The following is a 22,166-nucleotide window of genomic DNA, read 5'->3' as shown; positions in this document are numbered from 1 at the left end:
AAGGACCCTAGATGTATGAATGACAACCCTCTTGACAGAGGCAGAGTTAGAATGAAAGCAAAGTCTTGGCAAGCATGTATATATAGTGATAAAAAAATTCAAACTGGATATATATATATATATATATATATATATATATATATTCTCATCTGACTTTTTTAAGTAAACCAACTGGATTCCCTTTTGACTAATTCCTACCCCCTTCCATATCAACAGCACGCAACTCAGCTGGTGTGGGAGAGAATGAAACTACTCATTGAACCTACAGCTGGTGTTGGAGTGGCTGCTGTGCTGTCTCAACATTTTCAAACTGTTTCCCCAGAAGTAAAGAACATTTGTATTGTGCTCAGTGGTGGAAATGTAGACTTAACCTCTGTAACTTGGGTGAAGCAGGCTGAAAGGTCAGCTTCTTATCAATCTGTTTCTGTTTAATTTACAAAAAAGGAAATGGTGGGAATCAGTGTCTTTAGAAACTGAGGACATTTTGTTCCCTAGTCACTGTCAACTTTTCATCTTACCCTCTTAGTTATCAGATTCTTAATGGAGAATGGGTATTTCAGTAAGATTTAATATAGTTTTTTGGACTAAGTAGTAGAAAAACTTCCATATTTAACCGAGACATTTTGTCAAGGCCAAAAAAAGTCTTGCAAAATGGGGTAGTGGACTGACAGGCTGATGTAGAAAATAAACTTTACCCCATCACTATGCCTCCCATCCCTGGAGTGCTGATGGGCACCAGTAAGACAAAATCTCTTTGAATCCGTTACTCCATTCCTCCTTGAGGCACTGCTGAAGAAATACCACTTTTCACCCAGGGTACTGGTTCTGGTACATATGGATCATAAGTCCATTTGGGGAATACTCGTTTATAGAGGTTCATCAGTACTGTGTCTTGAGATTTTAGCTTCCCATCAAAGCTGCATTTCATGTGGCCATGGGTACCTAGAAAGAAAACAGAACACGTTGGTCAAATTAAAAGTAGAAAATTTTAAAGCAATGACTTCCAACCCAATAGTCAATTAGTAACACTGTAGAAATCTAGACATGGTCCCGAATCCCATGTTTCCTTACCTAAAGGCTCCTTGATATGTCCTCTACGGCCCCACTTTGTTCTCAGTTCCACGGGTTTAAACCACAGCACATCCTCTTAGAATCAAACACACAAAAGACCAAGATGAAACAGTGACGCACAAAATGTAAACCCAACCTTTATACCACAAAGGCAATCAGATCCCATCCTCCTCCTTCAGTCTTACCTCTATTGAAGAACATGTAACGTACTACTGCCATCTTAGTAAAAATTTTGAAAGGATGACCACTCAGAACAACTCTCTTGATGACTATTCTGTCTGGATCCACTGACATAAGATGGCCCGTAGCAATGAGGCTGTGCATTCCTAAGGGACAAAAGCAAAGAAGCTAGTTAGGAAATTACAGGCCAAAGTCTTCATCTATTGTCCCAATCCATTTAAAGACCCATGTGGTATTTTCTTGGGAGAAACTGTAAAGTAGTGTTGATGAGGCTGCCCTTTGTGGGATCACACCAAAAACCACTCCATTTCATTCCTGCTAAGCCTGTCCCTGGAACCTATCCTAAATACATTCTGAGCAGCCTCTACCAATCAGCTAAGGCTTGTAAGCAAGATAAAACCTGGTTTGTCATCCCTGCCCTAGCCCACTGTGACACTAAGATTGGTAAACTATAAGTCCGCACTTAATCTTGTCAATAGGTTCTTGAAAACTTGCATGTTAAGAGAATGATGTGTAACAAAACCATTTTTTTCTCATCAATTGTTACAACGAAAAGATGTTGACCAAAATGCAGTTATTTGAGGACTGGCTATACATTGTTTCACTTAAAAGTCGCAGTTTTGGTCTGGCTGCAGTGGCACACACCTGTAATGCCAGCACTTTGGGAGGCAGAGGCAGGTGGATCACCTGAGGTCAGGAGTTGAAGACCAGCCTGGCCAACATGGTGAAACCCCCACCTCTATTAAAAATATTAAAAATTAGCCACAGGTGTGGTGGCATGTGCCTGTAATCCCAGCTACTCAGGAGGCTGAAGCAGAAGAATCCATTGAACCCAGGAGGTAAAGGATGCAGTGAGTAGAGATCGTGCCATTGCACTCCAGCCTGAGCAACAAGAGTGAAACTCCATCCCCAAAAAAAGTTGCCGTTTTCATTGTTCTATTAACAGTGTTAAGTGAAGACTTACTGTATTTTGAAAACCATCATTACCTTCTCCATACCATTTGGTTCCCAAATCTCAATAGAGAAGAGAAAAGAGTATTAATCCTATTAAGGACCTGCAGGTCTGTTCACCTTGTGGCTCAACTTACCATTGCTTTTCTGCTTGAAAAGCAGCACAGATGCAGGAGGAAAAGTGATTGGTGCATATACTGTCACCACCAGGGCCATGTCAGCAGTCAGGAATCTCTGAAATTTATGTTTGTCCGCTGCCATAAGGTTTAAAAAACAAAAACCAAAACCATTTTGAGAAACCAGTGGTAATATACAGGCCTGTGAAAAGCTGTGTTTGTGCAACTCTTAAACCTATGGCAGCTTCTACTTCTCTAATCTACCAGTTCTCAAACACTTTTCCTGCCTCAGTACACCGAAAAGACAAAAATCTAGTCCTATCAGATCACTTTTTTTTTTTTTTTGAGTTGGAGTCTTGCTCTGTCACCCAGGCTGGAGTGCAATGGCTTGATCTCAGCTCACTGTAACTTCCACCTTCTGGATTAAGCAATTATCCTTCCTCAGTCTCCCAAGTAGCTAGGATTACAGGCGCCCACCACCACACCCCACCCGGCTAATTTTTGTATTTGTAGTGGAGATGGGGTTTCACCATATTGGCCAGGCTGGTCTCAAACTCCTGACCTCGTGATCTGCCTGCCTCGGCCTCCCAAAGTGCTGAGATTGCAGGCGTGAGCCACAGTGACCAGCTGAAATCAATAACTTTTTTTTGTTTTGAGACAGTGTCTCTCTCTTGTTGCCCAGGCTGGAGTGCCTCCTGGGTTCAAGCAGTTCTCCTGCCTCAGCCTTCCGAGTAGCTAGAATTACGGGTGCCCGATCAGTAACTTTTTTATCTGAAGGCAGAATCTTGGAACTTAGACTGTATTTGGTGTTCCACCTTCAACATAACCCTCACCCCCTTTTCAAAATACTAAAGTTAGAGGAAAATACAATATTTGAAGGGAAAGAAAAATTAATCTCATTTAGACTGCATAATTGGTGAGAATAAAAATTATCCAAAACAACATTAATACTGCCTTCATATTCCTCCTGCAACGGCTGAGAGTAAGTGAACCAGGATAATGTTCAGAAGCCCCCAAGTTAGTGGGCAACACATCTTGCTGCTCCTAACATGTAGGAGTACAATCAATTTTGCCACAACACTTGTCCGGTAGTCTTTTCAATTTCTCAGAAACCCTACCTCTGCTTTGCCCAACTATGAGCCACACCCAGCTACATCCCTTCACCCACACTGCCCTTGGCACACTAGATACCAAAGTTTCCACACTTTATCACACCCTTTTAAATTTTTTCAAGAGACAGTCTCACTCTGTTATCTAGGTTGTTGTGCAGTGATGTGAACATAGCTCACTGCAGCCTCAAACTCCTGGGCTCATTGGCTCAGGCAATCCTCTTGCCTCAGCCTCCCAAGTAGCTGGGACTACAGAGCATATGCCACCACACCTGGCTAATTTTTTAAAATAAATTTTGGTTGGCCATGGTGGCTTACACCTGGGAGGCCGAGGTGGGTGGATTACCTGAGGTAAGGAGTTCAAGAACAGCCTGGCCAACATGGTGAAATCCCATCTCTACTAATAATACAAAATTAGCTGGGCGTGGTGGCACATGCCTATAATCCCAGCTCCCCAGCTACCTGGGAGGCTGAGGCAGGAGAATTGCTTGAACCCGGGAGGTGGAGGTTGCAGTGAGTCGAGATTGCACCACTGCACTTAGCCTGGGTGATGAGCAAAACTCTGTATCAAAAAAAAAATTTTTTTTTTTTTTTTGTAGAGGCCAGACATGGTGGCTCATGCCTGTAAATCACAACACTTTAGAAGGCCAAGGCATGTGGATCACCTGAGGTCAAGAGTTTGAGACCAGCCTGGCCAACATGGAGAAACCCCATCTCTACTAAAAATACAAAAATTAGTTGGGCGTGGTGGCGCATGCTGGTGGTCCAAGCTACTCCGGAGGCTGAAGCACCAAAATCACTTGAACCCGAGAGGTGGAGGCTGCAGTGAGCTGCAGAGGTGGAGCCTCATGCTACTGCACTCCAGCCAGGGTGACAGAGCAGGACTCTGTCTCAAAAAAAAAAAAAAAAATTGTAGAGACAAGAGTCTCGCACCTGACATCAAGCGATCCTCCTGCCTCAGTCTCTGGAACTTTGATTTAGTTCCAGTTCTAAGGATCTGCCTTTACAAAATAAGCAAAGAAGTAAACAACGTTTTATGCATACAGATATAATTCAGGGCAAAATATTAGAAATAGCCTAAGTGAGGTCGGGCGCAGTGGCTCACGCCTGTAATCCCAGTGATTCAGTAGGCCAATGCAGGCAGATCAGCGAGGTCAGGAGTTCGAGACCAGTCTGGCCAATATGGGGAAACCCCATCTCTACTAAAAACACAAAAATTAGCCAGGCGCAGAGTGGCTTGCACCTATAGTCCTAGCTATTCAGGAGGCTGAGGCAGAAGAATCACTTTAACCTGGGAGGTGGAGGTTGCAGTGAGCTGAGATCATGCCATTGCACTCCAGATTGGTGCAACAGACTGGGGGAAAGACTCAGTCTCGGGGAAAAAAAAAAATAGCCTAAGTGCTCAAACATAGACAGTCAAATATCAGTACATCACATACACCAGAATATATCCAAATGAAAATAAAGCATTATAAGTCTCATTTAGGCCAGGCACGGTGGCTCATGCCTTTAATCCCAGAACTTTGGGAGGCCAAGGCAGGTGGATCACGAGGTCAAGAGATAGAGACCATCCTGGTCAACAAGGTGAAACCCCATCTCTATTAAAAATACAAAAATTAGCTGGGCATGGTGGCGTCCGCCTGTAGTCCCAGCTGCTCGGGAGGCTGAGGCAGGAGAATTGCTTGAACCCAGAAGGCGGAGGTTGCGGTGAGCTGAGATCGTGCCATTGCACTCCAGTCTGGGTAACAACAGTGAAACTCCGCCTCCAAAAAAAAATAAATAAATAAAAGTCTCATTTAGCCAGGTGTTGCGTGCACCTATAATCCCAGCTACTTGGGAGGCTGAGGCAGGAGAATCACTTGAACCCAGGAGGCAGAGGTTAAAGTGAGCTGAGATCGCACCAGTGCACTCCAGACTGGGTGACAGGGCATCTCAAAAAAAAAAAGTCTCATTAATTAATCTTATGGAAAATTGATCAAAGTCAATTAAGTGATAAATGCAATGTTTAACACCATATTTACATTTACAATCCCAATTGTGTTAAAAAAAAATAGAGATCTAGATGGAAATGTATAAAGTAATAATGAATTTTCTGATATAAGGTAATTTTATTTTTACATTATTATTTTCCCAGTTGTCTAAAATATGAAAATAGTTATTTCATCCTTTAAAAAAAATCAGAACTATTTTGAAACAATAAGAGGATGATTAAATCTTGGCTTTTGTTTCCGTCTTTTTTTTTTTTTTTTTTGAGACGGAGTTTCGCTCTTGTTACCCAGGCTGGAGTGCAATGGCGCAATAATCTCGGCTCACCGCAATCTCCGCCTCTGGGCTCAGGCAATTCTCCTGCCTCAGCCTCCTGAGTAGCTGGGATTACAGGCACGCGCCACCATGCCCAGCTAATTTTTTGTATTTTTAGTAGAAACGGGGTTTCACCATGTTGACCAGGATGGTCTCGATCTCTTGACCTCGTGATCCACCCACCTCGGCCTCCCAAAGTGCTGGGATTACAAGCATGAGCCACCGCGCCCGGCCTTGTTTCCATCTTTAATTCACCCATTCTAATGCCAGTTTTGGCCTTATAGGTGTGAGTCACTGCACCTAGCCTAATGCCCTTTTTATAAAGCTGCCAACTTCTACTCAAAACCTACTCTGGAACAAATATTCATGGCAAAAAAAGCCTCAGTATGACACAGGTTGCATCACTAGGATGCTTCAGACAGGTTCAGACATTTTGAGTAAAAACATCATTGGCTCTTAAGCCAGAGTATTGAGAATACCGCTAACCCAGAGATACAAGATTTCGAAACTGACTCTTTTGCACCCCTCCACCACAAGTCAGTTTTGCAAAAGACAAGATGGACAAGAACCCAGGTTCCCCACCGCTAACCTGCAGTGTGCTGAGAAAATAAAGGTGAGGCTCGGAAGCGCCTGAATCCACAATGGAATATGAGTTCTTCCTTGGCTTTCACAGGTTCAGTGTTGCCAGGGTCACGCCTCACCACCATATTCAATACTGACATCTGAGAACCAAGTAAGGAAAACAAAAATCTTCATAGTATAAGAATACAATTGCCTAACTTGAAAGAAGGCAAACCAAACTAGCAGATTCAGATTCATTCTAAGAACGGACAATGCTAATTAATGGGGGGAGTATAGATGCTGGAACATAGATTCATTCTTTACCTCCACCAATGACTGGCGTTTAAGCCAAACACAGGCTCATCAGAGCTTTCATGCACCCTTCAATGCTAACTTACCTTTCTGCATCTAGCAGAAAAAGAGCTCAACATCTGCCACAAAAATCAGTGGCCTTGAAGACACTTACCACAATCTCAAAACCACACTCACTCAAGCCCCTTCTTCCTGAACCCTTACCAAGAGCAATAAAAGAACTATAATATATACAACTGTTGGCCACCAAGAGAAGAGAGATCTGCACCTTGGCATAAACCTTTATGTTTAAGGCTGCCACCCTTGTTCTAAATCTGGTCTGAAAAACATATTTGGAGAAGTCTCAGAACCACACAGAGAATGCATCACTGAGATGCTTCAGACAGGTTCAGACAGTATTGAATAAAACCATCACTGACTTCTCTATTATTCTCCAATTCCTAATCAGAAAGGCAGACTTTTTGTATCTCTATGAGCAGAATGTTAGTCACAAAAACAGAATTTTAGACTATCAGAAGTGGCTGGAAAGTTTAATAATTCCCCATTTTCCCACAAGACACTCATTTACCTTCTGTTCATGAGGTAGTAAAGAAAATACAATCAAGGGTGCTCCTTGCCTGAAATGCTCGACCACTGAGACAGGAACTTCAGAGACATGAATTGTGACATACCAGCCAACCTGCCATAAGAAAGCAGAAAGCAGTCATGGAGTTACCCCTCAAAATCCTAATAACGGAGAAGCTTTCTCCAAATATGGTGAGTCTTTCCGATGACCTTTTAAAAGCTAACCCCACCCTTAAAGATGGCTTCACTACCCAGATTACACTTCTTCATTTAATGTGACAGAGACCTCTTTGTTCCCAGTTTTGTTTTGTTTTGTTTTTTGAGACAGAGTTTCGCTCTTGTTACCCAGGCTGGAGTGCAATGGCATGATCTCGGCTCACCGCAACCTCCGCCTCCTGGGTTCAGGCAATTCTCCTGCCTCAGCCTCCCGAGTAGCTGGGATTACAGGCACGCGCCACCATGCCCAACTAATTTTTTTGTGTTTTTAGTAGAGACGGGGTTTCACCATGTTGACCAGGATGGTCTTGATCTCTTGACCTCATGATCCATGGGCCTCAGCCTCCCAAAGTGCTGGGATTACAGGCGTGAGCCACCGCGCCCGGCCTGTTTTGTTTTGTTTTTTTTTTTGTTTTGTTTTGTTTTTTTTGAGATGGAGTCTCACTGTCGCCCAGGCAGGAGTGCAATGGCATGATCTCTGTTCACTGCAAACTCCCCGTCCTGGGTTCAAGCAATTCTCCTGCCTCGGCCTCCCAAGTGGCTGGGATTACAGTCATGCACCACCACACCCAGCTAATTTTGTATTTTCAGCAGAGATGGGGTTTCTCCATGTTGGCCAGGCTGCTCTCGAACTCCTGACCTCAGGTGGCCTGCCCACCCCGGCCTCCCAAAGTGTTGGGATTACAGGTGAGCCACTACACCTGGGCTGTTTCCAGTATCATTCTTGTCGATGACTCAGGGGCTCCCCTAATTTCCCAACGCAGCATATTTCCATGCCAAGAGAAGGAGTAAAGTGGGAGCATGTTGACAAATGAAAGCAACATACAAGATGGACAAGGGCAGATACCTCAGCTCCTTCAACCTCTTTTTCTTCAATCTCCTTAAAGATGCTTTTCCTGCTATTAGTAAAGTTCTGAAACTGAAATATCCGAGCATACTCTTGAGGAAGGTTTTCCTTAGGATCCCATGGAGATGTCCGGAAGCTCTTGAGGCCTCTGTATTTCTGAAATCTAGAATATTGAAGATTTTATAAAAATTAAGTCAGATTTACATGGTGCTATATAGACTCAAGTCACTGCTAAAATGGCTAAGGATCTAGCTCAAAAGAACTCCAATCACTATCTCTCAAAATAAACTATCAGCTTAAACCAAGACCACACTGCAAAACAACTTGTAACAAGTTGTATCAGAACCAAACCCAAGCTTCCCACTGACAAAAGACAAAGGATTTATAGTGGCTCCCTGACAAAAAAGATGTTTGGTAATGACCTGGTATAGTTCAGATGTGTGTCCGTGCCCAAATCTCATATTGAAATACAATCTCCAATGTTGGAGGTGGAGCCTGGTGGGAGGTGACTGGATTATGAGAGAGGTTTTCTCATGAATGGCTTAGCACCATCCCCGTTGGTGAGTGCGTTCTCATGAGATCTGGTTGTTTAGAAGTGTTAGCACATCCTGCCTCAGTCTCTTGTTCCTACTCTGGCCATGTGACATAACTTGCTCCCCTTCTGCCTTCTGCCATGATTGTAAGTTTTTTTCAGGCTGCCCCAAAAGCTGAACAGATGCCAGCACTATGCTTCCTGTACAGCCTGCAAAACCATGAGCCAATTAAATCTCTTTTCTTTATAAATTACGCAGTCTCTGGTACTTCTTCATAGCAGTGCGAGAATGGCTTAATACACAGCCTTATCTCCTTAATATCCAAGATTAATTCACTGGCTTTAGTCACTCACCTCCAGAATAGATATAATCATCTACATCTTCACTCTTCTACTTCTGCTATTCTACCCAAACCCCCTAAAATCTCCAAACATTATATACTTCAATTGAGTATTGGCTCCTTTGGGAAGAAGTATTTGCTAATTAACCTTAGTATTTCTCCTTCATTAAAGTCCTGTAATAGTAGTCTGTACCACAGTCTAGAACTTGATTATATATTACCATTTCCTGTATGTATGTATGTATGTATGTCTTGCCTTCCCATATTAAATGTTAGCTCTTCAGGAGCAGGAAAAATGTGTTTTTCTTCTTTTGTATCACAGTGACATAGCTCTGAGCCAAGTTTTTAAAACCTATTGACTTAATTTAGATTTACTGACTAACCGAATTCTAGCAGCCACATCACGGGGGGTGTCCACCTCATCCGGAAACATCTCTTCCAGTCTTTCTTGTTTATATTTCTCCAACTTTTTTGCCTCAGCTTCTTCATCTACTTTCTTATCATACAGATCATCATGCACAGACTCCCCTATAGTCATAGTTTCATATTCTTCCTCTTCTTCTTCACTACTCTCATCCTGTAGAATAAAGGATTATTTATTTCAGAAGAAATCCACACCCTAAAGGCCAATAAGCTAAGAGTAAAATAATTGTATTGGATACCTATTCCCAACTAACATAGATTCTAATACGGCCTAAAGCAGAAAACAAAAGCCTCATTCCTGGCAACTAGAGTCATTCCTAAGAAACTAAACATACACACCCCTCAAGATTACAATTGCACTTTGCTTTATGTTTGAAGCTAGACACAGAAATGGCCTAAGGCCTCATTTCCTTACCTGAGATTCTTCTTCCATAAAATCCTCATGTTCCATATCATCATATTCATCTCCTTCCCCATCACTTTGGCTGCCACTATCCAAAATCCATTCAGCTTGGTAACTGGATGTTCCTTTGGGGACCTTCTTTACCACCTTAGAACTTTCCTTCAAGAAATCTGTAAAAGCCCAAACAAATTAAGTAAATTATAGCTATCCTTTCCCTATCCCTCTGGTTATTCTCACCCAGGCAAGGCACTAGACGCTGCTGCCAACATGGGAAATTCCAGCAGACACCATAAGCAGAACTAACTACTTCTAAATTTAATTCCGTTGCCTCACAACTAGCAATACTTACACAGCTAAATAAGCCCTGCAATGAATCCAAAGTTGTTTATCTGTTCATGATAAAACATTAACACAAGTTATTTTGAGAAATGGAACAAAGCTGTGTCTAATGTTTGTTTAGTGAAAACATATAACATTTGAGGATGAGGAGAGACTTTCAAATATATCCCTATCCCACTCTATCCCATATGGTTCTCACTCTGAAGAGCTAGAGGAAATCCACAATTCCAGGTCAGATGAATTACAAACAAGTTTACCAATACCAACCCTTTGCCTCACTCATCTCCTCCTCAGTGGGCCAGGTTTGCTCCCCCTCCATTGGATCTGGGATAACCTCTGTTTGCAAGGATTCCTGTCTATCAGGGTCTGCCTTCATTAGGACCTTAAGGTCTTCTTCCATATCATCTACAGTATCCGTAGCACAAATCTGAAAACCAAAAAAGCAGGTGATAGTCAACCATTAACCAAAAATCTCCCAAATCAAACAGAATAACCAGAAAGACCCAGAAATACCGGTCCTCATGTAGAAGATGAATGCAACAGAATGCCAAAACTTGTCAAAATTTTTCAAATGACCATTTTCTAATTTCCAGGGTTTTTTTTTTTTTTTTTTTCCGGAGACAGTGTTTTTCTCTTGTTCAAGCTGGAGTGCGATGGGTCACTGCAACCTCCGCCTTCCGGGTTCAAGCGATTCTCCTGCCTCAGCCGGATTACAGGCATGCGCTACCACACCCAGCTAATTTTGTATTTTTAGTAGAGACAGTGCTTCTCCATGTTGACCAGGCTGGTCTCAAACTCCTGACCTCAGGTGATCCACCTGGCTCAGCTTCCCAAAGTGTTGAGATTACAGATGTGAGTCAAACATCCGGCCATTTCCAGGGTATTTTAACTCTGCTTGGCTCTTGAGGTCTTTCTTATTCTGTCCCTACTCCTACCCGTTTATTACATACCTCACTCCCATCAAGCTGATTTCTTCAAAATTCAAATAAACCCTTTGATCTACCACTGTGCCTAGGTTCATATTGTTTTTATCTTCTAGGATATTCTTTTATCCCTCTTCAACTCATAAATCACATTCATCCTTCTCAACACCTAGCTCAAGTCTGATCTCTCCTGTAAAGCTTGCTAGTCTACTTTCTAAACTTCCATAGTAGATCCGTACCTCAACCACATGCTATCTCTATCTTTATTTTACAGATGCCGTTTTGTTCCAGCCCAATTAAGCCCCTTAAGGAAAGCAACCGCGTCTTGAGTGTCTTCTATAAACTCAGAGCCAACTGCAGTGCAGAGTATATAAAGTGCTAGATAAATATGTAATTTATCAACATATTTATAACTATTGCCTTACTTCAGACTGGCAGTCTCCTCAATCACCTAAATGTACAGACTGTCTTCTCTGAATTTAAGTTTCCTTCCTGTGCCAACTTTCTTTTTTTTTTCTTTTTAACTCTGGACGTGACATTTTTCAGTACACTGTGCCAACTTTCATATGATTATGAATTAAGAATATGTCTTTCCCCTCACAAAACAGAAACAAAAAAAAGTCAGTCTTACCTCCATTGCCATGTCTGGGTCCTTCTGGGATTTAATTACTCTAGGATTTAAAGGGAAAGGGTCCACAGGGGCATCTATCTGTTTCATCTGGAAATCGCCATGTCCAACGATATGTAGCAAACTGTTTACATTCAGAGTCTGCCCTCGAACATAGCCTGAAATTTTCAAGTTGCCCACCAAGTTATTCTCTTCACTAGGAACAAAATCAACAGCATGGGCAAACAGGTAGGCTCGCCGGTCCCGAAAAGCAAGATGCTGTTGCTTCTGGTTAGCCAACTGCCTAAGCAGCATCCCTGCCTCCTGCTGAGTGTCTAACAAGAGGAGTTTGTTATCTGGAAAGCGCTTCTCCACTGCTTTACTTAGCTTCTTCCTGGCATCTATTTGGTTCTTCAGTGGGAGGCCAGAAATCCCCTGGACAGCTAGCGCTGTAAGCAAAAGAGAAAATGCTTTGTGACCTATTGCTTCATTACATAAAAATCTCCCTGAAGGTCAGGCACCGTGGTTCACACCTGTAATCCCAGCACTTTGGGAGACTGAGGCGGATGGATCACCTGAGGTCAGGAGTTCGAGACCAGCGTGACCAACATGGAGAAACTCTGTCTCTACTCAAAATATAAAATTAGCCGGGCACAGTGGCACATGCTTGTAACCCAGCTTCTCGGGAGGCTGAGGCAGAATTGCTTGAACCCAGGAGGCGGAGACTGTGGTGACCCAACACCACTGCATTCCAGCCTGGGCAACAAGAGCAAAACGCTGTCTCAGGAAAAAAAAAAAAACAAAAAACACCCCAAACCCTGCAGTTCACAACCTAACAGCTCAGTTGCAAGCCCAGAGATCACTGGGAAACCCAACACTTAAGTACCCTAAAGGAATTTCACAGTGAAATCACACTTCATATGCTTCTTTCTCTAGGCAAAGGACAGCCAAAAACAAAAAGGCACCCTGAGTGAGAATCTGTAAATAATGGACCAACTTTAATCCATATGTGTAACCCCCACCACCAGCTGAATATGACCCATCAGTTGTATTCCTGTATCAAACACAAGTGCACAATAAATGCTAACTCACTTACTATAGGTGGGAAGCCCCTGGGCAAAGAGGCAGGAAAGACAGTAATCGCCGGTGCTGTCCCAGCCTTCAAGTGGATCAAGTAAGAACAGGACGGTATCAGCTACTTTAGCCATGTCTAACACAGTGTGTAGATCTCCTGGAGACAGAAGTTAAGAAGAGGAGGTTGGCACCAGCACATTATGCTAAAAAAATATTACCACTATTCAAACATAATAGAAAACATTGTTTGTATACTCTAACCTGGCCTTGCTGATGTGAAAAACCACCGATGTTTCAGGTGGGGGCATAGCAGCATAAAGCTGTGGGTGTTTCCCAATTCATTCAAGTGTACTCTTCCAGTGTCCATATCCTGAAGCAGCTGAATGGCCTCTGGCAGGGAAATTCTGTTGTGCAGGGGCACCACCAGTACCTGATGAGGAGGGCCATTCTTGCTACCCAACTGTCTCTTCTCTGCCAGAACCTGAAAACAGATATCCAAGAACATCTCAATGTCTCAGTACTTCACTCCAGCATTGCATTTCCCACCCACCCACAACCGGCGTCTCTCTGGTAAAAGGCCCCCTGTATGCCGGCAGGGTGGCAGGAATTCTGACCAAAGAAAGGAATGCCAGAACTGTACGCTCGACATGTGCTCTAGGGCTATTCTCTGTCCCTGGACCCTCCACCCGGTCTCATTTTCCAGTTCGAGGCATTAGCCACTTAGAAAAGCAGAGGAGCCACAGTCTCCCAAACCCCGCTCCTCTCACCGCCTCCTTCTTCTGCTTTCGGAGCTGGCTGGCGCGATGCCTCTGGTCGACTCTGCTGAGTTCTTTTCTCACTTTCTTGCTTAGGGTTTTCAGTGCTAGACGGCCTGGAGGGCAGATTAGAAGGGTCTGGTGTGATCGGTCCCACAATAACGTCAGGAAAAGGGACCCCTCTCCGCCCACCTTACAAAGGGCCTTTCGCGTGGGGCCCAGACGAGGGGAGACAGCAGCTCAGTCTGGGCATGGGGAAAAAGACTTAATAACAGCCAAGTAGCCCTTCTTCCTTCTACGCTACCTTCTTACCCTTGCCGTCCCGCTGTGCAGATCCCCGACCCCGATGCCGCCCGCCTTTGTGAGCCTTATTCTGCTGCTTGAGCGGGCCGGGCCGGTGGGCAGCCATACCGCAGCGCGCGCGTTCGGAGTCTACACCGCTTCCGGGCCAGGCCGAGCGCTTCCGGTCCCGTCCACCGGGGCGGGCCCTCCGGGGAGCGGGGCTCCCTGCGCCCCGTGCGCCCCCTGGCGACGGTCTTTTCCAGCCGCTCCAGAGCGCCGCGTTCGCCACTTTGCCCAACCGCCGTGGGAACTTTTCCCACGCCGCAGTGTGCGGTTGGGGGCTGGAAGACGCCGGATGTGGACTCTCGAGGCTCGGGCTGTTGGCCCAGCAGGGCTGTTTGTGCCCCTTGCATTTTCACTTTTCGCTATAAAGCTGCATCACATAGAAACATGCTGACTGGAAGGCTCCGTTCGTGCAGAAGAGGCCCAGGCCGCTCCTGTCACCTGGGTGCGGGCGCGTTGCTCTTCCGTTTGCAACAGCATGTGTTCTTCATCACTTTGAGCAGCCTTTCCTGTCCCTCGATTCCCCAGCGAGGCTTGGGAATCGCGTGGAAGACACTTCTCTCACCTTGTCCGCCCGTCCCTGTAACTGCAACCCGCGCCCCGCCTCCCACGGAGCGGCCGGAAGGGCCCTGTGGGACGTGGCGACCCGACGAGGCGGGCTGGCCGCGACCCTCCGGCCCTCTGGCTCGGGCGGCTGCGTTCCACTCATCTTCCCACAAACTTGACGACGGCTTGGCGACGGCCGCCCGGGATTCCGAGGGGTCACGGGGCCAGGCTGCACTGCCTTCGCCGTGGGCAGGCTCGGACCGCAGGGAACCCCGTGCCCGGGCCCCGGCGCTTTCCGTCCCGTCGGGAGAGTGAGCAGGGAGGAGTCAGGGGACCTTTGGCGGGACCCAGGCACGCTCTCAGCCGCGGGCTCCAGGGCCTGCGTTCACAATGTGGCTTCGCTCCCTCGCAGCGGGAGCGGGCACGTTGCCATGACAGCGACCCCCGCGGCGCACGCCCTGGTCTGCCGCCCTCAAGCGCCAGCGGCCTCTCCCCGCCCCGATCCCCCGTCGCTGTGCGCAACCCCCCTCCGTCTGTGGGAAGGGGCCGGGCCTGCCGCCTGACGTCTGCGGGGCTCGGAAGATGGCTGCGGAGCCAAGCACCGGGCAGTGGCTGCGGCGGCGGCTGCGGGCCGGGAGCGCGACGGGCGGAGTCTCCGCCTTGCGCGTGGGGCGCTGAGCCGAGAGGCGCGGAGGCGGCGAGGGCGCGGGGGCTTGGAGGGCCGCTCGGCGCCGCCTCCTGCCACACCATGGGCAGCGCGGAGGACGCTGTCAAAGAGAAACTGCTGTGGAACGTGAAGAAGGAGGTAAGTCGAGGCAAGGACCCCGGGGAGCTCGCGCCCTCGCCAGCGCGGCCCAGGGGGCCAGAAAAGTCCGCGCCCACCCCCAGGCGCGGGCACCCGGGCCGAAGCTCAGCCGGGCGGGGCGGGTCCTGGATGCGCCGAGCCTCCCTCCCCTTTCTCGCTTGGGGGAGGGCAGCCCCCGCCTCGGCCCGAGGGGCCCGGCCGGCGCTCTGGGCTTGTTTGCTTCGCAGCCCCGCGGCTCCCCGCCCTGTGACGGCAGCGGCGCTGGGAGCTCGAGGCCGGGGGAGGGGTGGCGGGGATGGCTGGAACCGGAGCTGCCCATTCAGTGCCCGCGCCTCCGGGGGAGGGGGCGGGGTCCGGGCGAGCTCCGGCGGCGCAGGTGGGTGTCGCGCGGGCCGAGCTTCCTCTCGTCCCAAGTGGGTGTCGCGCTGGCTGAGCTTCCCCTCCTCTCGTCCGACGCTGCCCTCTCCGCTGTGCCTCCAGCTACGGAGTGGAGGGGTTCGCGGCACACCTCACTGTTCCCTCCACGCCCACCTCCTTACCCAGGGAACAGGGGTTTGTTTGAGAACTGTTTGTAATGCTCGGATGTTTTTCCCTTTCGAGGGAAGCTGCCTACTTCAGAAAGAGAAGCAGTCCTTCCTTCTACTGACTTCATTTACCTTGACCTGCCCAGAAACCCATTTCCATTTCGGGTGGCGGGCAGTGCCCATATGAATGACTCACTCCCATATGAGAGCTGGAGAGTTCAAGCCTGCAGCCCAGATTAGAATGAGTTGGGCCTCCTTCCCCTGCCTGCCTCTGAGGCTATTGTCTGCCCATTTAGTATACTCCACGAGGGCAGGAGACCCTCTCTTTCGTCCACAGCCTGGTATTGGGTTCCTGACCCACTGTAGGCACACCGTGGCTGTTTACTAAATAAATGTGCTGATTTTGGAGGCTTCCGGGCCTGGTGTTTGGAAAGCATACATTTTCGAATAGTCTGGACTAGTTCTGTGTGACCTTGAGTGAGTGACTTAACTTCTCCGTGTAGAGATTTCTTTCTCTCTATGCTGTCTACCTTGTGTATAAAACTTTACCTTACGCCTGTCATCCCAGCACTTTGGGAGGCCGAGGTGGGTGGATCACCGGAGCTCGGGAGTTCGAGACCAGCCTGCCCAAAACCCATCTCTGCTAAAAATACAGAAATTAGCCGGGCGTCTTGGCGCGTGCCTGTAATCCCAGCTACTCAGGAGGCTGAAGCAGGAAAATTGCTGGAACCTGGGAGGAAGAGGCTGCAATGAGCCGAGTTGGAGCCACTGAACTCCAGCCTGGGCCATAGAGTGAGACTCAGTCTCAACAAAAAGTTTCCCTTAGTGGAGCCCTTCTTAGAGTTTCAGGATTGGAGAAGAGCCTGGGCTCTCGGAAAATCCTGGAAAGCGCTAGATGGTTCTCATGCGTTAGCCATGGCCTGGTTACTATGCCCTAATGTTTGTTCCCATCCCTCCCCTTGGCAAAGATGTTGATGCCATAACCTTTCCAGCTTGTGGGAGAAACTTCATTAGATAGATCTTTGCTCTGAAGAGACCAGGGGTATATCAAATCAGCATTTAAGCCCCAATTCTCTTCTCCCAATGAAAAGAGAAATCTTGATTCTCCTCCAAAAGGAAGCAATCTGGTGACAGAGACTTGAACAGTATAAATAAAATAGAAAAGTTCCTAAACCCACACTAGAGATGGATATGCTGGGATTATAGCTGTGATCCAAATTTGGAGGTTAGTCAGAGATAATGGGAATTTTTTTTTTTTTTTTGAGACGGAGTTTCACTCTTGTTGCCCAGGCTGGAGTGCAATGGCGCGATCTCGGCTCACTGCAACCTCCGCCTCCTGGGTTCAGGCAATTCTCCTGCCTCAGCCTCCTGAGTAGCTGGGATTACAGGCATGCGCCACCACACCCAGCTAATTTTTTGTATTTTTAGTAGAGACAGGGTTCACCATGTTGACCAGGATGGTCTCTATCTCTTGACCTCGTGATCCACCCGCCTCGGCCTCCCAAAGTGCTGGGATTACAGGCTTGAGCCACCGCGCCCGGCCGGGAAATATTTTTTAAGAGGATGATGACTCTTTCCACCAGTACTTAGAAACTGGACAATACTGCTTTGAAAGTGATTCCAGAGAAAATGTGAGAAATGTCATAATATGCCACAGCTATGTATCATACCCGACAAAGGTTGACCTGCTCTGAACTCACTGGGTCTCCTTTCCTCCTTCAGTGTTTGATTTCTACAGAAACATATCCTGTCCCTTCTGAGAGGAGAAACAGCAGGGATACTGGTAGACAAGGCTGGCCTTTTGCAAAGAACCACTGGTATAATTCTAGGGGTATCTGCAGATCCTCCTAACCCCAAAATCTGCCCCATCAGCCTGCTCGAGATGCCTCCAGGTCTTTAGCTATGACATTATCCTCTGTTGAATGCAAACACCCCTTAGGAGGTAATCTAGGAAGCTTTTTTTTTTTTTTTTTTTGAGACAGAGTTTTGCTCTTGTTGCCCAGGCTGAAGTGCAGTGGCACAATCTTGGCTCATGGCAACCTCTGCCTCCTGGGTTCAAGCGATTCTCCTTCCTCAGCCTCCCGAGTAGCTGGGATTACATGCATGTGCCACCATGCCTGGCTAATTTTGTATTTTTAGTAGAGACAGGATTCGCCATGTTGGTCAGGCTGGTCTCAAACTCCCCACCTCAGGTGATCCGCCCAGCTCAGCTCCCCATAGTGCTGGGATTACAGGTGTGAGCGCCCGGCCATTTGGGAAGCTCTTAGCAATTTAGAGTACGTTCATTGATCTACCCCCATTTACCTGAGCAGTTTCCAGCAGGGAGGGGCCTCCAAGTCCTTCTTCCCGCCTCCCCAGGCTCTACCACCCTCCAAACTATGCAGTCCTGAACCAGGGTCCTGGGAGCCTGGAGAGCATCAGAACATGACATTCCTGTCCAAAGAATGGAGAAGACTAGCTCTGCCCAGGGCTCACTTTATGTGTGACATTCTATACTAGGTAATCTCTATCATCGCCAGTGCTAGTATCTGCCTGGAGCAGGTTCCCCAGAACATCAGCAGTGTTTGGCTTAAATGTTGGGAAGCATCAGAACCTCACGCATGGGAGTGTAAACTGGTATAACCACTTTTTATTTATTTATTTATTTATTTGAGATGGAGTTTCGCTCTTGTTACCCAGGCTGGAGTGCAATGGCGCAATCTTGGCTCACCACAACCACCGCCTCCTGGGTTCAGGCAATTCTCCTGCCTCAGCCTCCTGAGTAGCTGGGATTACAGGCACGCGCCACCATGCCCAGCTAATTTTTGTATTTTTAGTAGAGACAGGGTTTCACCATGTTGACCAGGATGTTCTCAATCTCTTGACCTCGTGATCCACCCGTCTCGGCCTCCCAAAGTGCTGGGATTACAGGTGTGAGCCACCTTGCCCTGCATAACCACTTTTTAGAGAACAATTTGGCAATATCTCGTAAAGCAAAGTATATGCATCAGACATTCCTTGCCTAGAAATATAAAACCAAAACATATGTTCATCAAAAGACATATCCTCAATGTTCATTCAGCAATGTAACAGCCCCAAACTGGAAACCATCCAAATGCCAGTTGGTTGTATGTTCACACAATGGAAAATGAACAATCTTCAGCTATATACAATGTGAACAAACTTCAGAATGACATAGATAAGCAAAAGAAACTAGTCACAAAACACTACACACTGAGTGATTCTACTCATAAAAAGTATAAAAACCCAGCCTGGGCATGGTGGCTCACTCCTGAAATCTTAGCGCTTTGGGAGGCCAAGGCAGCTGGATCACCTGAGGTCAGGAGTTCCAGACCAGCCTGGCCAACATGGGGAAACCCTGTCTCTACTAAAAATACAAAAGTTAGCCAGGCGTGGTGGTGCATGCCTGTAATCCCAGCTACTCGGGAGGCTGAGGCAGGAGAATCAATTGAACCCGGGGGGCAGAGGTTACAGTGAGCCGAGAACACATCACTTCACTAGAACTTGGGCAAAAGAGCGAAATTTCATCTCAAAAAAAAAAAAAAGTGTAAAAATCTGCAAAATGATTATGTTGAAAATCAGGAGAGTGGGTACCCTTAGGTGGGAACAGTGACTAGCAGGGAACATGATGGGGTGAGGGTGTTGGTCACATGTTCTGTTTCTTACTCTAGCTGCTGATTTCCCAGTAGTAGTCAATTTGTGAAAATTCACCAACCTGTATAATTGTGATATAAGTGCTTTTTTATGTTTACTGCACATCAATTAAAAAGGTTTCTTTTGGCCGGGTGTGGTGGCTCCCGCCTGTAATCCAGAACTTTGAGAGGCCGAGGCGGGCAGATCATCTGAGGTCGGGAGTTCGAGACCAGCCTGGCCAACATGGAGAAACCCCGTCTCTAGTAAAAAATACAAAATTAGTCGGATGTGGTGGTACATGCATGTAATCCCAGCTACTTAGAAGGCTGAGACAGGAGAATCACTTGAACCCAGGAGGCAGAGGTTGCTGTGAGCCAAGACTGCAACATTGCACTCCAGCCTGGGCAACAAGAGTGAAACTCCATTCAAAACAAAACAAAAAAAAAAAAAGGTTTCTTTTTAAGTGCTTTCTCTGTTTGTTTTTTTGTGTGTTTTTTGTTTTTGAAACAGAGTTTCGCTCTTGTCACCCAGGCTGGAGTGCAATGGGGTGATCTTGGTTCACTGCAACCTCTGCCTCTCAGGTTCAAGAGATTCTCCTGCCTCAGCCTCCCGAGTAGCTAGGATTACAGGCATGTGCCACCATGCCTGACTAATTTTGTATTTTTAGTAGAGATGAGATTTCTCCATGTTGGTCAGGATGGTCTCAAACTCCTGACCTGAGGTGAACTGCCCACCTCGGCCTCCCAAAGTGCTGGGATTTTTATTTTTAAAGCTGACGTATTGCTCTGTCGCCAGGCTGGAGTGCAGTAGTGCAGCTCACTGCAACCTCCACCTTTCTGGTTAAAGCAATTCCCCTGCCTCAGCCTCTTTAGTAGCTGGGACTACAGGTGCATGCCGCCACACCTGGCCAATTTTTTGTATTTCAGTAGAGACTGGGTTTCACTATATTGGCCAGGATGGTCTTGACCTCCTGACCTCGTGATCCACCCACCTCAGCCTCCCAAAGTGCTGGAATTATAGGCGTGAGCCACTATGCCTGGCCTTAAGTACTTTCTTGAAGAAAGAAATGACCAGCTGGGTGCAATGGCTCACGCCTGTAATCCCAGCACTTTGGGAGGCCAAAGCAGGTGGATCACCTGAGGTCAGGAGTTCAAGACCAGCCTGACCAATATGATAAAACCCTGTCTATAGTAAAAATACAAAAGTTAGTGGGCCGTGGTGGTGCTCACCTGTAGTTCAAGCTACTCTGGAGTCTGAGACAGGAGAATTGCTTGGATCCAGGAGGCAGAGGTTTCGGGTGAGCCAAGATCAGGCCACTGCACTCCAGCCTGGGCGACAGAACAAGACTCCATCTCAAAAAAAAAAAAAAAAAAAGAAATGACTATTTACCTTACAAGGTATTTGAAAAGGTTTACATCCAGGTCAGAACCCCAAACAGAAATTTAGACCCTAGATGGAAAGAAGGCTGGGCTTTTGGGCACATAGAGGGTGTCCCTGAGGCACGAGACCTACCCCTAACCTTGGAGAATAGGGAGAAAGGAGGGGCTGGTTGTTTATCTACAGGCCGTATCTAGATGATTTGTCTCTAAAGGACAGTATGTCTGCCCAGAAGCCTTTCTCCACCTGAGTACTGATGAGAAAACAGCATCCTATCCCTGTTCCCCAAGGCAGGATACTTCCACCTGGGCTGGAACATCTGCACCGATTGGTCAGTGGGTTTGTGGCATCTCTTCCTGCTTTCCTCTCCAAAAGGCTGTGCTGAATAAACTTTGCTTCCCCACACCTCCCTTCCCTGTCATCTCTGAAAGTGACCTTCAGACCAGAGGGCAGAACCAAACTATTTATTTGCCCAGAGGTCTTTGATAAGGAAAAATAATAATAAAATCATTGATGCTGTCCTGTGTCCACAGGTGAAGCAAATCATGGAGGAGGCTGTCACCAGGAAGTTTGTGCATGAAGACAGCAGCCACATCATTGCTTTATGTGGTGAGTGAGCAACTAAAGGATGGTGGGAGGCGGGTCTAGAGCGGAGGACACTGGCCTGGGACCAGGAAAAGATGAGTCCTCGGGTGCAGAAGTTCTCAAATATGGCTGCAGGTCCAAGTCAGCCTGGAAGCTTTTGAAATCCTATTTGGCCCCATTTGCAGACCTGCTAAGTCAGGATTGTCAGAGGTCAAGAATCTGTATATTTTCATTTCCACAGGGTAGTAATTCTTAAATTTTAGTGTGCATCACAGTCACCTGAAGGGCCTGTTGAAACACAGATTTCTGAGTCCCAACCCTGGACTTTGTGATTCTAGCAGGTCTGAGGACCCTATTTTGAGAGCCACTGCCCTAGGCCATTTAAGTTTAAGAACCACTGCTCTGATTTGTCTTTATTTTAACTTCAGGGAGTGGTTTGTGCTTTTTGGATGCTGTCTGTGCCACTTTCAGGTTCTAATTAATCCCACCCACGTTGCTCCATCATCCTAATTCCAAGCACATTTCTGGATGCAAGAGCCTGAGCACGGACTAGGAGGGGCGGCTATGCCTTCCAGCCTCAGAAAGGAGAGAGGCCCTCATAGCCACTGCCGCCTCCTCTTCGGGAAGATTTTTGCCTTTGCAGGAGCAAGCCTGCAAAGAATTTTCTTGGATTTCTGGGAATTGAGCTTCTTCTAAACTCCCCATCTGAAGGGACAAGGAATCATT

General features: G+C 46.9%; 3 protein-coding genes and 2 non-coding genes across 24 annotated transcripts in view; 2 read left to right on the top strand and 3 right to left on the bottom strand.

Annotated features, from left to right (window-relative positions):
* Positions 1–11,667, top strand: part of SRR (serine racemase) — a 31,910-nt gene extending 20,243 nt beyond the window's left edge. For 6 of the 10 annotated variants that reach the window (XM_035299389.3, XM_035299388.3, XM_078372460.1 and 3 more), the window contains one exon: positions 217–749. In XM_035299389.3, the coding sequence (XP_035155280.1) occupies positions 217–432 (216 nt within the window). In that variant the 3' untranslated portion in view covers positions 433–749. Of the gene's footprint in view, positions 1–216; positions 1,842–11,463 lie in introns of those variants that run through there. The other 4 variants (XM_078372463.1, XM_008996352.5, XM_002747804.7 and 1 more) reach the window with 2 other exon arrangements.
* TSR1 (TSR1 ribosome maturation factor) lies at positions 555–14,061 on the bottom strand. 4 transcript variants are annotated; one of them, XM_035299385.3, is made up of 15 exons: positions 13,930–14,061; positions 13,638–13,741; positions 13,132–13,351; positions 12,893–13,027; positions 11,821–12,245; positions 10,534–10,693; positions 9,940–10,097; positions 9,485–9,678; positions 8,229–8,391; positions 7,170–7,280; positions 6,318–6,450; positions 2,340–2,456; positions 1,257–1,397; positions 1,072–1,146; positions 555–942 (listed from the first exon to the last, which is right to left on the bottom strand). In XM_035299385.3, the coding sequence occupies exons 3-15, from the start codon at positions 13,235–13,237 to the stop codon at positions 764–766; spliced, it is 2,097 nt and encodes a 698-aa protein (XP_035155276.1). In that variant the 5' UTR covers positions 13,238–13,351; positions 13,638–13,741; positions 13,930–14,061; the 3' UTR covers positions 555–763. The 4 variants fall into 4 exon arrangements, with proteins under 4 accessions (XP_035155276.1, XP_008994602.1, XP_078228578.1 ...); XM_008996354.4 differs by having other exon boundaries at positions 13,938–14,061; XM_078372452.1 differs by lacking the exon at positions 2,340–2,456.
* LOC118154378 (small nucleolar RNA SNORD91 family) lies at positions 6,096–6,189 on the bottom strand. Its single transcript, XR_004744244.1, has one exon. It is a non-coding gene; the product is annotated as a small nucleolar RNA SNORD91 family (small nucleolar RNA).
* On the bottom strand, positions 6,932–7,027 carry LOC118154377 (small nucleolar RNA SNORD91 family). Its single transcript, XR_004744243.1, has one exon. It is a non-coding gene; the product is annotated as a small nucleolar RNA SNORD91 family (small nucleolar RNA).
* A 1,023-nt stretch (positions 14,062–15,084) lies between the features above and the next one.
* SGSM2 (small G protein signaling modulator 2) overlaps positions 15,085–22,166 on the top strand; it is a 45,755-nt gene continuing 38,673 nt past the window's right edge. For all 8 annotated transcript variants that reach the window (XR_013535418.1, XR_013535417.1, XR_008481436.2 and 5 more), the window contains exons 1-2: positions 15,085–15,321; positions 21,389–21,464. Coding sequence is in view for 4 of the 8 variants with exons in the window: in XM_035299382.3 (XP_035155273.1) it covers positions 15,265–15,321; positions 21,389–21,464 (133 nt within the window). In the remaining 4 variants the exon portion in view is untranslated. The remainder of the gene's footprint in view (positions 15,322–21,388; positions 21,465–22,166) is intronic.

This window comes from Callithrix jacchus, chromosome 5, assembly GCF_049354715.1.
Source record: "Callithrix jacchus isolate 240 chromosome 5, calJac240_pri, whole genome shotgun sequence".
Lineage (NCBI taxonomy): Eukaryota > Metazoa > Chordata > Mammalia > Primates > Cebidae > Callithrix > Callithrix jacchus.
This window is presented reverse-complemented; position numbering and strand designations above follow the sequence as displayed.

What these genes read in the sequence shown, in the direction of transcription:
- TSR1 (XM_008996354.4), bottom strand. Translation starts at nt 14,034, where the DNA reads ATGGCTGCCCACCGGCCCGGCCCGCTCAAGCAGCAGAATAAGGCTCAC. An exon ending in TGCACAGCGGGACGGCAAGG is followed by an intron (nt 13,742 to 13,937) that starts GTAAGAAGGTAG and finishes TCTGCCCTCCAG; the next exon opens with GCCGTCTAGCACTGAAAACC. An exon ending in TTACATGTTCTTCAATAGAG is followed by an intron (nt 1,147 to 1,256) that starts GTAAGACTGAAG and finishes TTTGATTCTAAG; the next exon opens with AGGATGTGCTGTGGTTTAAA.